General features: G+C 52.4%; 1 protein-coding gene across 1 annotated transcript; it reads left to right on the forward strand.

The window, feature by feature from the left end:
• The first annotated feature begins 3,095 nt into the window (after positions 1-3,095).
• Positions 3,096-10,036, forward strand: LOC135275260 (keratin, type II cuticular Hb6). Its single transcript, XM_064376708.1, has 9 exons — positions 3,096-3,464; positions 4,257-4,465; positions 5,240-5,300; positions 6,057-6,152; positions 6,364-6,528; positions 6,790-6,915; positions 7,188-7,408; positions 9,687-9,718; positions 9,855-10,036. Exons 1-9 carry the CDS (start codon positions 3,096-3,098, stop codon positions 10,034-10,036), a joined length of 1,461 nt encoding a protein of 486 aa, XP_064232778.1.
• Positions 10,037-14,193: the final 4,157 nt, after the last annotated feature.

Here is a 14,193-nt window from a genome sequence, read left to right on the forward strand (position 1 = left end):
AATATCCATCACCTCGAACATTTATTATTTCCTTGTGTTGGGAACATTCCAAATCTACTCCTTTAGTTATTTTGAAATACACAATAACTGATTAACTATAGTCATTCTATTGTGCTACCAAACACTAGATCTCATTTCTGTTATCTAACTGTATTTTTGTACTCGTTAACCAACTCTGCTTTATCTTTCTCTCCCCACTACCCTTCCTGGCCTCTGGTAACCATCATTCTGCTCTCTATCTCATGAGATCAATTTTTTTTTTTTTTTTTAGCTCTCACATATGAGTAAGAACATCTGAAATTTGTCTTTCTGTACCTGAATTATTTCCCCTAACATAATGTTCTCCAATTCCATCCATGTTGTTGCAAATGACAAGATTTCATTCATTTTTATGGCTGAGTAATATTCCATTGTGTATATGTAACATATTTTCTTTATTCATTCATTGATGGACACTTAGGTTGATTCCAAATCTTGGCTGTTGTGAATAGTGTTGCAATAAACATGGAAGTACAGACATCTCTTTGACATATGGATTTTCTTTCTTTTGGTTGTACACCTAGTAGTGGGATTGCTGGATCCTCTGGTGGTTCTATTTTTAGCTTTTGGAGGACCCTTCATACTGTTTTCCACAGTGGATGTACTAATTTATATCCCACTAACAGTGTACAAGTGTTCCCCTTTCTCCACATCCTTGCCAGCACCCATTATTTTCTGTCTTTTTGATAAAAGCCATTTTACTGGGTTAAGATGATAATCTTATTGTGGTATTGATTTCTATTTCTTTAATGATATGTTGAGCATTTTTAATATACTCATTGACCATGTATATATCTTCCTTTGAAAAATGTCCATTCAGATCTTTTGCCCATTTTAAAATCCGATTATTTGTTTTATGTGCTATTGTGTTGAGTTCCTTCTATATTGCAGCTACTAATTCCTTGTCAGTTGAATAGATTGCAAATATTTTCTTGCATTCTATAGGTCGTTTCTTCACTTTGTTGATTGTTTGCTTTGCTGTGCAGAAGTTCTTTTAGCTCGAGGTGATCCCATTTATCCATGTTTTGCTTTGGTTGCCTGTGCTTTTGAGGCATCACTCAAGAAATCTTTGTCCAGATCAATGTCCTAAGCATTTCCTCAATGTTTTCTTCTAGTAGTTTCATAGTCGCAGGTATTACATTTAAGTCCTTAATCCATTTTAATTTGGTTTTTGTATACAGTGAGAAATAGGTATTTCAACTTTTCAGCTGCAACTATAATAAGCAATAATTTTACATAGTGACTGGGTATGCATCTACATATATACACACACCACACAACTGAAACAAAAAGCGCATGTAACAAAAGTTATTCTCATGACATATGGTGCAATCTGCTATTTTCTAGTCTATTCTGCTCCATTTAATTTTCTCATAATCTATTTCATTAAAATAAAATTCTGGTTGCTTCAATTAGTGGGTCAGAACATGAACTCTGAATAAACACTGCCCCTGAGCCCACCGCCTCCCAATGATTGTAATGAAGCCCATCTGCACTGTGCTCTGGAGTCTACTGAGCATGTACACATCCCTGTAAATCTCTAAGGCAGTAGTAGGAGGGAAAGCCTTAACTTATTTATTTCCCAGGAGAGTCAAGTGCCTTCCCCCAGATCACACAGGGGTACTCAAGCCAGAGCCTTGGTTCCTACCCAGCCCTTGTGAGTTCAAGACTCACACTAGTCACACTGGATGGATGACATACACAAATATAGATCTGTTCTCTGGCACCTGCCAAGGGTACTGACAAACTTCTGTGCAGGAGTTTCAGGGAGTATAGCATGGAAAGCAGCAGGGACTCATCCTTATGGGGCTCTATCTATATCTCATGTTCTGAGCCAGAGAACATACAGACTCATAACAGTGGTGCTCACCTCAGGCATTCTAGGCCCTGGAGGATACACAGAGGCCTGAGAGGACATCCAGATGTTCAATCCTTTTCTAGGGCCTCGTGGGAAGTAATCGTGCTTTCCTGAGGCCAGTGGGCTAGTGTGTGCCCCTGAGGCCGCATGGGATACTCTGAGGGAGGGAATGCCTCCACTCAGCCTAGGCTAGCCACCATGGCCTAATAAGGTGGCCTAAGAACTAGTCTGCATGCTAGTTGAGTGTGCAGGTGAGGACCTGAGAGAGAGAGAAAGAGAGGGAGAGAGAGAGAGAGAGAGAGAGAGAGAGAGAGAAAGGGGGGGAGGGAGAGAGAGAGAGAGAGAGAGTATGATTGTGGGTAGAAAGGCCAGCATATGAAAGTATTGTGTGTCAGTGTGTGTGTGGGGGGGGGGAGGAGGGAGGGAGAGGAGAGAGAGAGAGAGGGAGGTTGTGGGTAGAAAGGACAGCATGTGAGTGCATTGTGTGTGAGTGTGTTTGTGCACATGCACATGAAAGAGTGGGAGAGAGAGAAACATGTTGATAGGTACAGATAAGGGATTTAGGAGTGGGTGTTGGGGGTATTGGATTCCTGTGTAGGTGACTAAGTTAGAGATTTTGCAAACGTGGGACATTTGGGGCGTGAGAAGACTCTTGGGACTGTTTTTTGCCAAAACAGGCCATCTAGTTCGGAGAAAGCACCAAGCGCCCCTCAAGTTTCACATCTGATTCTCAACATTCCTAGTCAGTGGTATCAGCACCATGGACAGCGGCACCGATACCATCAAACCCTGCAGGACCGGAGGAGCCGCAGCCCCGCCCCTTCCCCTCCGTTCCAACCTGAGTCACTGCCCTCCTTCCTCCAACGTCAGCTTCCTCAACTGCGTTTTGGGAGGCTGAGGTGGGTGTGGAGGACGTGAGCTGGTCCTTTGAAGAAGAAAACTGCAGTTTAGGGCAAAGGATCATAAACATCTGGCTGCATCTGGGCACCAATTAAGTACATTAAGTGGGGAGCGACAGCAGCTTAACAACCCAAGCCCATAAAGCCTTCTAATTGCTTGCACCCACGTGGTCCCAGTCTACCCACGAATATAAAAGGCCTAGAAAGGTGCAAGCAGTGAACACCTGACGCCCCGACCACTGTACTCTCCATTTGGACATCTCCATCCTCAGAACCTCTTGTCTTTTTCCAAAAACACCATGACTTGTGGATCTTACTGTGGTGGCCGTGCCTTCAGCTGCATCTCGGCCTGCGGGCCCCGGCCCGGCCGCTGCTGCATCACCGCCGCCCCCTACCGCGGCATCTCCTGCTACCGCGGCCTCGCTGGGGGCTTCGGCAGCCACAGCGTGTGCGGGGGCTTCCGCGCCGGCTCCTGCGGACGCAGCTTCGGCTACCGCTCCGGGGGCGTGTGCGGGCCCAGCCCCCCATGCATCACCACCGTGTCGGTCAACGAGAGTCTCCTCACGCCCCTCAACCTGGAGATCGACCCCAACGCGCAGTGCGTGAAGCAGGAGGAGAAGGAGCAGATCAAGTGCCTCAACAGCAGGTTCGCGGCCTTCATCGACAAGGTGGGTGTCCTGGATCACACCCTTCCTGAACCACAACCACCACCTACACAGCCAGGGCTGGGCACTGAGGATGGAGTCAGAGACAGAAAGACCTCTGCCTGCCTGAGATCCGAGTCTGATGGGAGAGGCACACAGACAGACACACACACACACACACACACACAAACACACACACGCACTCAAGACCCAGACTCAGATAGGGGGAGCTTGTGGAGGAAAAGTGTGACCAGGCTGCTCTGGGGCACAAGCTAGACATCAGGGAATTGGGGGTGGGGACCATGTGACCACTGCTGCTCAACTCAGAGGGGTCTGGGGAGCCCCAGGGTGAGAGTAGGGTGCACTGACTTCCAGATGACATAGGGGAAGGGCTGGGACAGCTGAGCTCCCTTCCAGATGGACTGTGACATCCTCTTCCTGACACCATCCCCAGAAGCCCCATCTGTGATCTGAACCTGGACACTCTGCCTGTGAGGATTGCTGCCTTACCCGGCTTCAGAGTGAGGGGCTGAGCCTCCACTTGTGTTCATCTGCTTGGAGTCACTCGACTCCCCTGAGAGCAGGCACTGACACCCCACCCACAGCCCTTGCTCCATTCTTGAGTGGAAAATCTAGACACAGATCAGGGCCAGGAAATCCAGAAACTGTCTGTCTCCCACTGCCCACCTCTACTCAATCTCAGATAAGCTCCAGACTTGGGAATTCCCATTAAAGCATCACCCTTCCTCCAGGCCCCCAGAGCTGGCTTTGGGGCACCAGAAATCATCTGCCCCTCCTTCCCACCCTGAATGGCAGGTGCGCTTCCTGGAGCAGCAGAACAAGCTGCTGGAGACCAAGCTGCAGTTCTTCCAAAACCGCGAGTGCTGCCAGAGCAACCTGGAGCCCCTGTTTGAGGGCTACATCGAGACTCTGCGGCGGGAGGCCGAGTGTGTGGAGGCCGACAGTGGGAGGCTGGCCTCAGAGCTCAACCACGTGCAGGAGGTGCTGGACGGCTACAAGAAGAAGTGAGTGCGGGCAGGAGGGATGCTGGGCACAGGAATGGGTTTAGGTTAAATACACTGAATTAGACAATAGGAAGAACTCCCAGGTGGGTTCAGTGGCCATGACCTCTAGGTTGACCGAGGATGGTGGAGTCTGGGTCTTTTCCTTTGTGGAATCTTTGCCCAGACACCTTTGTAAGAGGAGGGCTATGACTCCCACGACCTGTCTCTATCTCACTTCAGCCCTCTCTTCCCTGAGCCACATCACCCAGCAACTCTCCCCTGTGCTCGATGGGAATGAAGTCTCTGTGGGGTCCAGGCTTCTGTCCTGCCCCTCAGACCCTACAGTTGTAGCACCTATCAGATGTGAGCCCAGGGTCGCTCAGGTGTGACAGGTCTGGGGCGGTTCTGGGTGTGTCTGCGGGTCTGGGAGGCCCCCACACCTGATCTAAGATTGGCACCAGTGAGGGGTGTTGGGGCTACAGGCCCTGGGAGGCCATGCTGTCTACTCCCAGGATGGGGCTGGGGGCTGAGTTCTATTTGCCCCCTGGGAGAACTCATAGCCCCTTTGGGAATAGGACTGGGAGGTCCCAGATAAGCCCTCTCCATCCCCAATTCAAAATGGTGAGGGAATCCAAGACACATCCCACATCGAACCAGAAAGGACTCAGCTGGGCTGCCAGGGCCTGCTGTGTGGCTGTGTTCCCAGTACTGCCCCCATGGCTGTGATCAGGGTTGGGGCTCTGCAGAGACCTGCCCTGCTCTGACTTCCCCTCTCTGCCCTCTGCTCTGTCTCAGGTATGAGGAGGAGGTTTCTCTGAGAGCAACAGCTGAGAATGAGTTTGTGGCTCTGAAGAAGGCAAGTGACACAGGATTGAGAAGCACAGACCCTTGGGATCTCAGAATGCCAGGCTCTTCCTGGGGAGACACAGGGGATCTCAATCTCAGTGTGGGGTGCAATGACTTTTCCACAGCAGGCTGGGACTGTCCAGGTGGAGGCCATTGGATAGAGCATCCAGGGCCTTGACAGAGGACAATGACCTTGGAATATCCACCAGCATCTGTCCTGGGCAGGGGGATGGCTGCATTGACCTCTGGATGTCTTCCTCTGTTCCAGAGGTTGTGGTCTGTGGTTGAGTCCCCTGGAGCCTTAGTAGATTCTGTCTCTGCTGAGGGACAGTGCAGTCCGTCTTGCATTCTGAGGAGTCTGACCTTGAGGCAGGGACACAATCCCAGGGTCTAGCGGAGGATGGAGCAGAAGCAGGATCAGCCATTAGGCTCTTGGAGCACTGCTGGGGGACAGGAAAGGGTCAGGGTTTGAGAGCTGGGGGGTCAGTCTGGGCAGGCTTCCTGGACCAGGAGAGGGGAGAAAGGAGATATGGCAGGGCAGGCAGGGGTGAAAGGCTGGTGAACCATGCCCAAGGCCACAGGGTTTGCCCTTAGAGGGAAGAGGATGCTAGATCATTCCGGGAAGGGCCAGAAGGGAACGAGAGGGCATGGGAATGGGATGCTGGGGACTGCTTTTCCCTGGCTGCATGGATTGGGTGGGATGAAAGAGTAGTCTGGGGACTGGATCACCAGGGTCCTTGCACTCCAACACTCCCCACCTTTGCAGGATGTGGACTGCGCCTACCTCCGCAAGTCAGACCTGGAGGCCAACGTGGAGGCCCTGGTCCAGGAGATCGACTTCCTGAGGCGGCTGTACGAAGAGGTGCGGGCTCAGGGGCCAGGCAGAGGCCTGGCAGCCAGCAGAAAGGAGAGTTGGGGGTGGGGTGTTGGAATGGATGTGGGTAGGGGCTGCGGTCCCTGAGGCTGTGTGAGTGGGCGGGCTGAGGACCAGAGAAGGCCTGAGAAGGTGGAGTCCAGGACATGGTAGGTGGGGCTGTGTTCTCAACTAAAGTCGCTGCCCTCACCTCCTGCAGGAGATCCGCGTTCTCCAATCCCACATCTCAGACACCTCCGTGGTCGTCAAGCTGGACAACAGCCGGGACCTGAACATGGACTGCATTGTCGCTGAGATCAAGGCACAGTACGACGACATTGTCACCCGCAGCCGGGCTGAAGCCGAGTCCTGGTACCGCAGCAAGGTGAGTGGGGCAGCACACCTGCCTGCTAGACATGGCAGTAGGAGGGATGTGAGGTCTCTATTAAATAGGCTTCCTTTTCTGGGGATGCTGGTCCCTAAGGATGAGAAGCGAAGGGCTGTCTCTCTGAGGCTGGGGTGGCAGGGCAGGACTGCCACGTGTGGTTGCACAGGCTGAGCACTGCACAACTGCACAACCATCCGTGGTGTCCTGAATGGATGGGAGTTCCCGCCCTGAGCCTCATGAGCATCTCTACTTCCCCAGTGCGAGGAGATGAAGGCCACGGTGATCAGGCACGGGGAGACCCTGCGCCGCACCAAGGAGGAGATCAACGAGCTGAACCGCATGATCCAGAGGCTGACGGCTGAGGTGGAGAACGCCAAGTGCCAGGTATGGGGCATCTGTGCCCAAGGCCAGAGAGACTGAGTGCCAACACTTGTCGCACAGCCTATGTGTGCCCTTCCTGGATCTCAGCGTTCATTCACCAGCCCCTTTGTCCATGTAGAGTCCCTGGTGTGGTGTTTCAGTGAGTCCTAGGTGATGAAGGCAAGAGGCTCTGTTTCTGGGATGCTCTCAGCTTGGTAGGGAGTGTGGTCTCATCCAGGTAAGCATCAGAGAGACCCAGAGACTCTAATCTACCTTCTTCTCTCTGTTCTCTTCAGAACTCCAAGCTGGAGGCCGCGGTGGCCCAGTCTGAGCAGCAGGGTGAGGCGGCTCTCAGTGACGCCCGCTGCAAGCTGGCCGAGCTGGAGGCCGCCCTGCAGAAGGCCAAGCAGGACATGGCCTGCCTGATCAGGGAGTACCAGGAGGTCATGAACTCCAAGCTGGGCCTGGACATCGAGATCGCCACCTACAGGCGCCTGCTGGAGGGCGAGGAGCAGAGGTGGGTCCCATAGACCTTTCACTTTCCCAGCTCTGCCAGGGTTCTCAGCGTGCCCTGTCCTCACACACCTGGCAGCACTCAAGTATTGTTTCTTAACCTCCCCACCCTGCAACCAGACAGGTAATTTGTGTAAGTCCTTTAAATATGATCTATCTCTGTCTGAGTTTCTCATCTTCACCCAGGCACTGATCTGGGATTGCAGTCATGTTAATCTCAGTTGAGATCCAGTAATCTGGCAGCAGGCATCCCTGTTACTAAGAAGCCTAATTAAGGCTTGGAGCCAGGTTGCCTGGGTAGTGCTTCTTCCCTTCCAGCTGTAGCTGCATGGGCCACTCAGGATTCCTTATCTTTTTCCTAGTCTGGCCCTGGTCCCTGCTCCAGACCTGGGAGTTCAGATGTATCCCCCAAGGACAGATTCAGATAGATGACACCATCAACTCACACTTTTCTATTGTAATGACAATGAGCACCCAAAGCGGTCTTCCATTGTGGCAGGTGGGAATGAGTTAGAGAGCAAGGATTTATCCCTTGGGGCAGTTACGCCTTGTTCTCGGGATTTTTGCTTATTTGCTTGCTTCAGAGGTGGGGGAGAGGAGAAGACCCATTGGTCACTCAGCCTTCCTATGGCTGGAGGGCAGCTAGCTATACAGCTCCGACTCCCAGAAGGACAACCCTTCCAGAATTGTGAGCTCATTCTCTGCCCTTGGTTTCTTTCCCCCAGTTAGTCAGTTGGTCTCACTCCAAGCTCCGTTTCTTGTGGACAGTCAGGCCCTTAGCTCTGGGGAGAGGACGGTGAAGAGTGGGGATGCAGTGGGAGCATCTCGTGTATTTTGGAAATGGGGAACACAGGTTTGTGACCTGGAACTTAAAGTGGTCTCATGGTGAGATTTCCAAGAAACTCAAGTTGTTGAGTTGGAAAGCTCAGAGGCAGGGGTCTGGCTGGGACCGGGGAGTTTCCTAAGTGAAGAATTCTGGGAGGAGTTTTCCAAGTCTGAATTTGGAAGTCTGAGAGACACATGGAAATGGCATTGGAATCTGAGTGGCCCACTCCTCCATCATGGGGCTCTTGGAATGAACTCAGGAGCGTTGGTGTAGGTTACCTAGGGAACCTGGGCATGGGACAATTTGATGGTGGCTGTGGCCTCTCCTATCTGAAGCTGATTTCACCAATCTTTGGCCACTGTGCGTTCAGGGGAACTTCATTTGCTTCCCTGGGGGGAAGCTGTGTGGGAGGAAAATGCTGGCTGGGTGGAAATGGGTGGCCTGGGTGGCCTAGGTGGCAGCCGTGCCTTGCCATTGGACATTTCCTCCTTCTGGGCCTCAGTGTTTCCATCTGCAGGATGAGCGGACTGTGGTGAGGAGTCTCAGAGCCTGTTCTAAAATCCCATTTGTTTATCCAACGGTTTTGTATTGAGCCAGGCATTGTTTTTAGGTGATGGGGAAAGGAATAGACAAAAATGCTTACCTTCCTGAAGCCTATAATCTAATGACACCGGTCAGACTGGATTTCAGAATTTAAATCTGCTCCCCTCAAATGCACCTGCCATTCAGTCAGAGCCAACTTCGAATGAGTGGCAGCTGATAATAGGTCTTAACGACTGTGAGCCAGGGCTAAGCACTGTAGGCCTCTTATTTGATTCAGTTCTCACGAGAGATTTACAAAGTAGATTCTCCTGATGAGGAAGCCTAGGCCGAGGTTGGCTGAAGCTGGGGTTGCATAGCTCAGAAAAGGTGGAGATGCATACGTGGCAGTGTGATTTGCTGCCTTCCTCCCCTTCACCTATATGTGGCATTTCTCCCCATGCTATCTCTCCCCAACTCCCCACCCCCCACTGTCTCCTCCGACTCCCCCCCAACAGACCCCAGTGTATAGTGCTCCCCTCCCTGGTCCATGTGTTCCCATTGTTCAACACCCGTCTATGAGTGAGAACATGCGATGTTTGATTTTGTGTTCTTGTGTCAGTTTGCTGAGAATGATGGTTTCCAGGTTCATCCATGTCCCTACAAAGTAACAATCTTGCACGGTTTTCACATGTACCCCAAAACCTAAAATGCAATTAAAAAAGAAAGAAAAGAAAAGGTGGAGAGCGAGGCGCTGGCAGGCCTTCTGTCTCCAGACCCTAACGGTGACCCGGGGCTATCCTGGCCGAGCGCGTTTCTTGCCCCCTCCCTTTGGCAAATGCCCAGATGGAAAGCCACAGATGTCCCCCTCCACCTCGGCCGCAGAGGCCCCGGCGCCTTTTCCGTGGCACTGACCTCTCCCCTCTTCTCTCCGCAGGCTGTGTGAGGGCGTCGGCTCGGTGAATGTCTGTAAGTAGTGGGGTCCGTTCCTTCCTGCTGCTGGGCGGGTCTGGACGCCTCCGGGGAGGGGGCGCGTGCGCTTACAGCAAAGCCACCCACCCGGCCGTGGCTGCGCCTGATGCGCGCCTCCATCTCTTCCCCGCAGGCGTCAGCAGCTCCCGCGGTGGCGTCGTCTGTGGCGATCTCTGCGCCTCCACTACTGCCCCTGTTGTCTCCACCAGAGTCAGCAGCGCCCCCAGCAACAGCAACGTGGTGGTGGGCACCACTAACGCCTGCGCCCCCTGCTCCGGGCTCGGCGCCTGCGGCGGCAGCTATAAGAGGTGCTAGGAGGCTGCGGCCTCCGCCAGCGCCTGTCGCCGTCACTCTCCGCCCAGCCAGTACTTCGCGCCACCGGATCGCGCCGCCCGCGCCGGCCTCCCAAGAGCCGCCGCCAGCTGCAGGCACTCTGAGTGCCCTCCCAACCGCTCCGCTCCGGGCGCCATCCCGGGTCGCAGGAGTCCGGGGAGGCCCGGGCGGCGCCGTGGTCTCTCTCTTCAGCCTTTCCCAGTAGTCAATTTGTTGTCCTGAGGATTCATCCTTTCCTTCCGCCTGCCTTCTGTTTTTCGCTGTATGCACTGGTCCTGCCTGACCGCTTCCCCAAAGCTTGGAGGAACAGGGGAGGCCCGGGCATGTCCCTTTCTGCAGGACCTGGGACTCTGCCCATGCGCTTCTGCCTGTGGAATGGAGACGCGGACCCTGGATGGTGGTTCTGTGACTCTGCGAGGAACAGGCCCACGCGTGGGGAGAGCACGTCCCTTCCAGGGCTGCCCGCAAGAGCTTCTGAAAAACCAATGACTCTGCTGCCTTCTCCTTTGTCTTTGTTTCACTCTGTTTCCAATAAACTCTCCAATAAACTCATTGTAGCGAATCAAGCCTAGTGTCTGAGTCTTGAAAATGCCAGGGCCGTCCTGTGATAGGTGCTCCCTGCTAGAGCGCCTCAGGACCTGTTTATCCAGTTAGCTATTTTTCAGTAGCTGAAAATGACATCTGTCCTTGAGCAGCCCAGGCCTTGGGGAAAAGGAGGGAAGACTCATGGAACCAGGGAATCTTATGGGATCATGGGTTTCTCTAGACAAGGAATTCTCCTCTTCAGCACTATGGACGTTGTGAACTGGGCCATTCTTTGTGTTAAGGCGGTTGTGTGCATTTGTTAGAATGTTCAGTAGCACTCCTGGCCTCAATCCACTTGGTAACAGGGGTCCTCCACGGCCCTCTTGTGACAATTAAAAATGTCTCTAGATGTGGCCACGTTTCCTAGGGGTTCTCAACCAGGGTGATCACCCACCGCCCCCACCCACAGGCCTTCCTGGATGGAGAAAGTGCATGGGGAAAAAGATGCATGAGAATGGAGGGAAGGTATGTGTGAGAAGCAGTGTGGGGGGAGGAAGAGCCTTGGGTTGAGAGTCAGGAGAACTGTGCTTCTCATTCCATGCCTTGATGGCTATTGGCCACATGTGTGACTTTGGGCACATTGCTTCCATCCCCTGATCTTCAGTTGCCTTGGCTGTGGAATGGGGCTTTTGGACAGTATTCCTAAGATCCTTCTAGCTCCCTAAGTGAGATTGTTTGAAAGGGTTATGTTAATGCCCTTTGAGTTTGCGTGCCTTGCCAGTTCAGCCATTTACTAGTCTGTAACTGTGGGCAAATCACTAACTCTCCCTGAACATTAGTTCCTTCATATTTAAAATGGGGTGATGACATCTACTGGGCTGTAGGGAGGTGCTTCAGATATTTCACATAACAAGTCACCCAAATGGAGAGTCTTGAAACAGCGATGCTTTATCATGCCTCAGGGTTCTGTGGGCTTACCGAGCAGTTCCACGTTACATGGTGCTGTCTGGAGGGCTAGGATGTCTAAAAGGCCCAATATGGCCACAATCTCACATGGCTGGACTTGGTGCTGGCCGCCAGCTGGGAACCAGCTGAGGTGGTTGGCCAGGGTGTATCAGTCAGAGTCCAATTAGAAGACAATAATTTGAACAGAGAAGGTTTAACATAAAGTATTATTAACCATAACAGAGATTGGCTAGTACAAAGCAAAAACTCTAAAGACCACAGGAGCTGCAGCCATAAGGAGCAGCCCCTACCCCTAGGCCTTTTCTCCAGCATCTAAGGATAATTTATCTGCCAGTGATCCAGCTTTCACCGATTGTCTCCTTGAGCACATTCAGTCTCTGCCTGAGGCCTGGGCCCAAAGTCACCGTCACAGGTTTTGGGTTTTGTTTCAGCAGCATCCCTCTGCCAGGTACTAACTTGCCCTCCACTTTTCTATTGCTGTGTAACAAGACATCCCCAAATTTAGTGGCTTAAAGCAACAATCTTTTTCATAGTCGTGTGAATTGCCTTGGTGATTCTTCTGCTTCCTCTCATCGACTGGGGCTCTGGCACTGCTGAGAGATCCGCGATGGCTTCACTCGTACGGTTGGCATTTGGAGCTACCTCTGGTCAAGAGCTCAGGAGCTGATGGCCAGGGCCTCTGTTCTTCTCTGTGTGCTCCAATACCCTTCAGGCCTCCTGGGCATGGAAGCTGCAGAAGGTGCTTTCCATCAGATTCTATTGGTCAAAGCAGTCACGGGGCCAGCCCAGGATCCAGGGGAGGAAAAAAGGTTCCACCTTCGATATGAGCAGTGCCATGGACAGAGAGGGAGGAGTTGTTGGGGGCTCATCTCTGAAGATAGCTACCACAGGAGGATTAAATGAGACAACACAAATAAGTTTGGGCGTAGTGTGGCATGTAACGGATACTAAACAATTAGCGTTTCTGACTGCTCTTGTTATTACTACTATTGTCATGACATCATAATAGTGCAGCATTCTCAGCCGGGGAGGGGACTGGCAGGAAAAACTGGGAGCTGGAGGTCTGGCATCTCAGCTTTTGTCAACGAGAGTGTGTGGCCAAGCCCCTTCAGCTTCTGGAGCCTCGGGTAGTTTACCCACTTGATAAAGGCAGGTGATAGCAGCAGCCCACTGAGTGAACGAGAGCTTCAGCTGGTGTGAAGGGCAGGCTGCATGCCATGGCACTGTTACTCTGGGTACTGACACTACCACACCGGCCCTATCTCAGGCTTGTCAGCACAGAGGGATCCACCATCCAGCTAGCTCACATTCCTCAGCAGCCAGCAGGAAGCTTCCAGAGGAGAGGGAGCTGGCTCTCTATATGAGCATGGAAGGCCCATAGCATCTACCTCTGCAAGAGAATGGGAAAAGTGCTTGGAAGGAAGGAGGAATGAGAAACGCCCTTGGGTGAAGAGAGCTTTTTCATGGAGTGGAGTTGGAGCTGGGGTAGGAGGAGCTGCAGAGGAGGATGTAGAAAGCAGTCCCCGCTCTCCTCAGCGCTTTCCTGACGCGTCACACCTCCTGGATGGCCCCATGCTCCTTCTCTAGCTCCACCTCTCACATGCTGTTCCCCATGTCTGGAGCACATCTCTCCTCCTGGCTAACTCTTTACTTTGGTTCACTTCTTGCTTTCAAATGTAAGCTTCACAGGGACAAGCATCTTTAACTATTTTCTTCATTTAAAGGAACCCAAGTTCGTGTAACAGCACCTACTACACAGCGGGTGCTCAATAATGATTTGCTGTTGGAATAAATGAGCTCCTGGTTTTCCTTTAGGTCTCAGCTTCAACATTACCTCCTTCAGGAAGTAATCAGCTTTGCCTGCTTAACAGCCCTTTGGCTGTGCTTCTCTTTTTCTCCCAGCACCAAGGCTCAGGGCTCTGTGTGGCCACCCACTCCTTGGTGGAGAGGCGGCAGTGGTGGTGGAGAAGATGGACGCAGGGACCCAGGAACAGAGGCTCCGACAGTCTTGTGTAGCCCCTTGAGCTGGTTGTGTGGAAGGAAGATGCGTCACCACCAGAGGCATGGAGCCTCTGGGTTCCCCCAGGTGGCACCTCCATAAACTCCCGAGGCTGGCAGCCCTTACAGTATCCTCCTTAACCCCTGAGAAGGGAGTGTTAAACCCCAGAGCAGAGCTCAGAGCCCCTTCCCAAGAAGGGCAGAACTGAAAAGGCCCCTGGAGAGCCTCTGGTCCAACCCTTCACTCGGTAGGTGTTCAGGGTATCTGACGCCAGAGAAGGGGAGAAAGGTGGGGGCAATGGGGAATGGGGAGCAGTGAGAGACACTGAGAGATCAGTCAGAGCTAGACATACAGGGAATGGTACATTGTGTTTAAGTTTGGACTTTGTCCCGGGGACAGTGGTGACCCACTGAAAGGGCAGCCTTGTGTTTGATGAAGGTCTCTTTGGCTGCTGTGAATTGGGAAGAGCAGGACTCCGGGCAAGACGGTGGTGACTGGACATGGTGGCAGCAGTAGGGAGAAGGAAAGAGGGGGATGGAGAGGTATTTAGGAGGCAGAAAAGGAAGTCCTTGGGGGCTTAATGAATATTGAGGGTGCAGGCATGGATAAATCATACTTTCTGGTTTGGGCAACTGTGTTGATGATCTTG

This window comes from Aotus nancymaae, unplaced genomic scaffold, assembly GCF_030222135.1.
Source record: "Aotus nancymaae isolate 86718 unplaced genomic scaffold, 86718_ANA_hifiasm-v0.15.2.pri h1tg000016l, whole genome shotgun sequence".
Lineage (NCBI taxonomy): Eukaryota > Metazoa > Chordata > Mammalia > Primates > Aotidae > Aotus > Aotus nancymaae.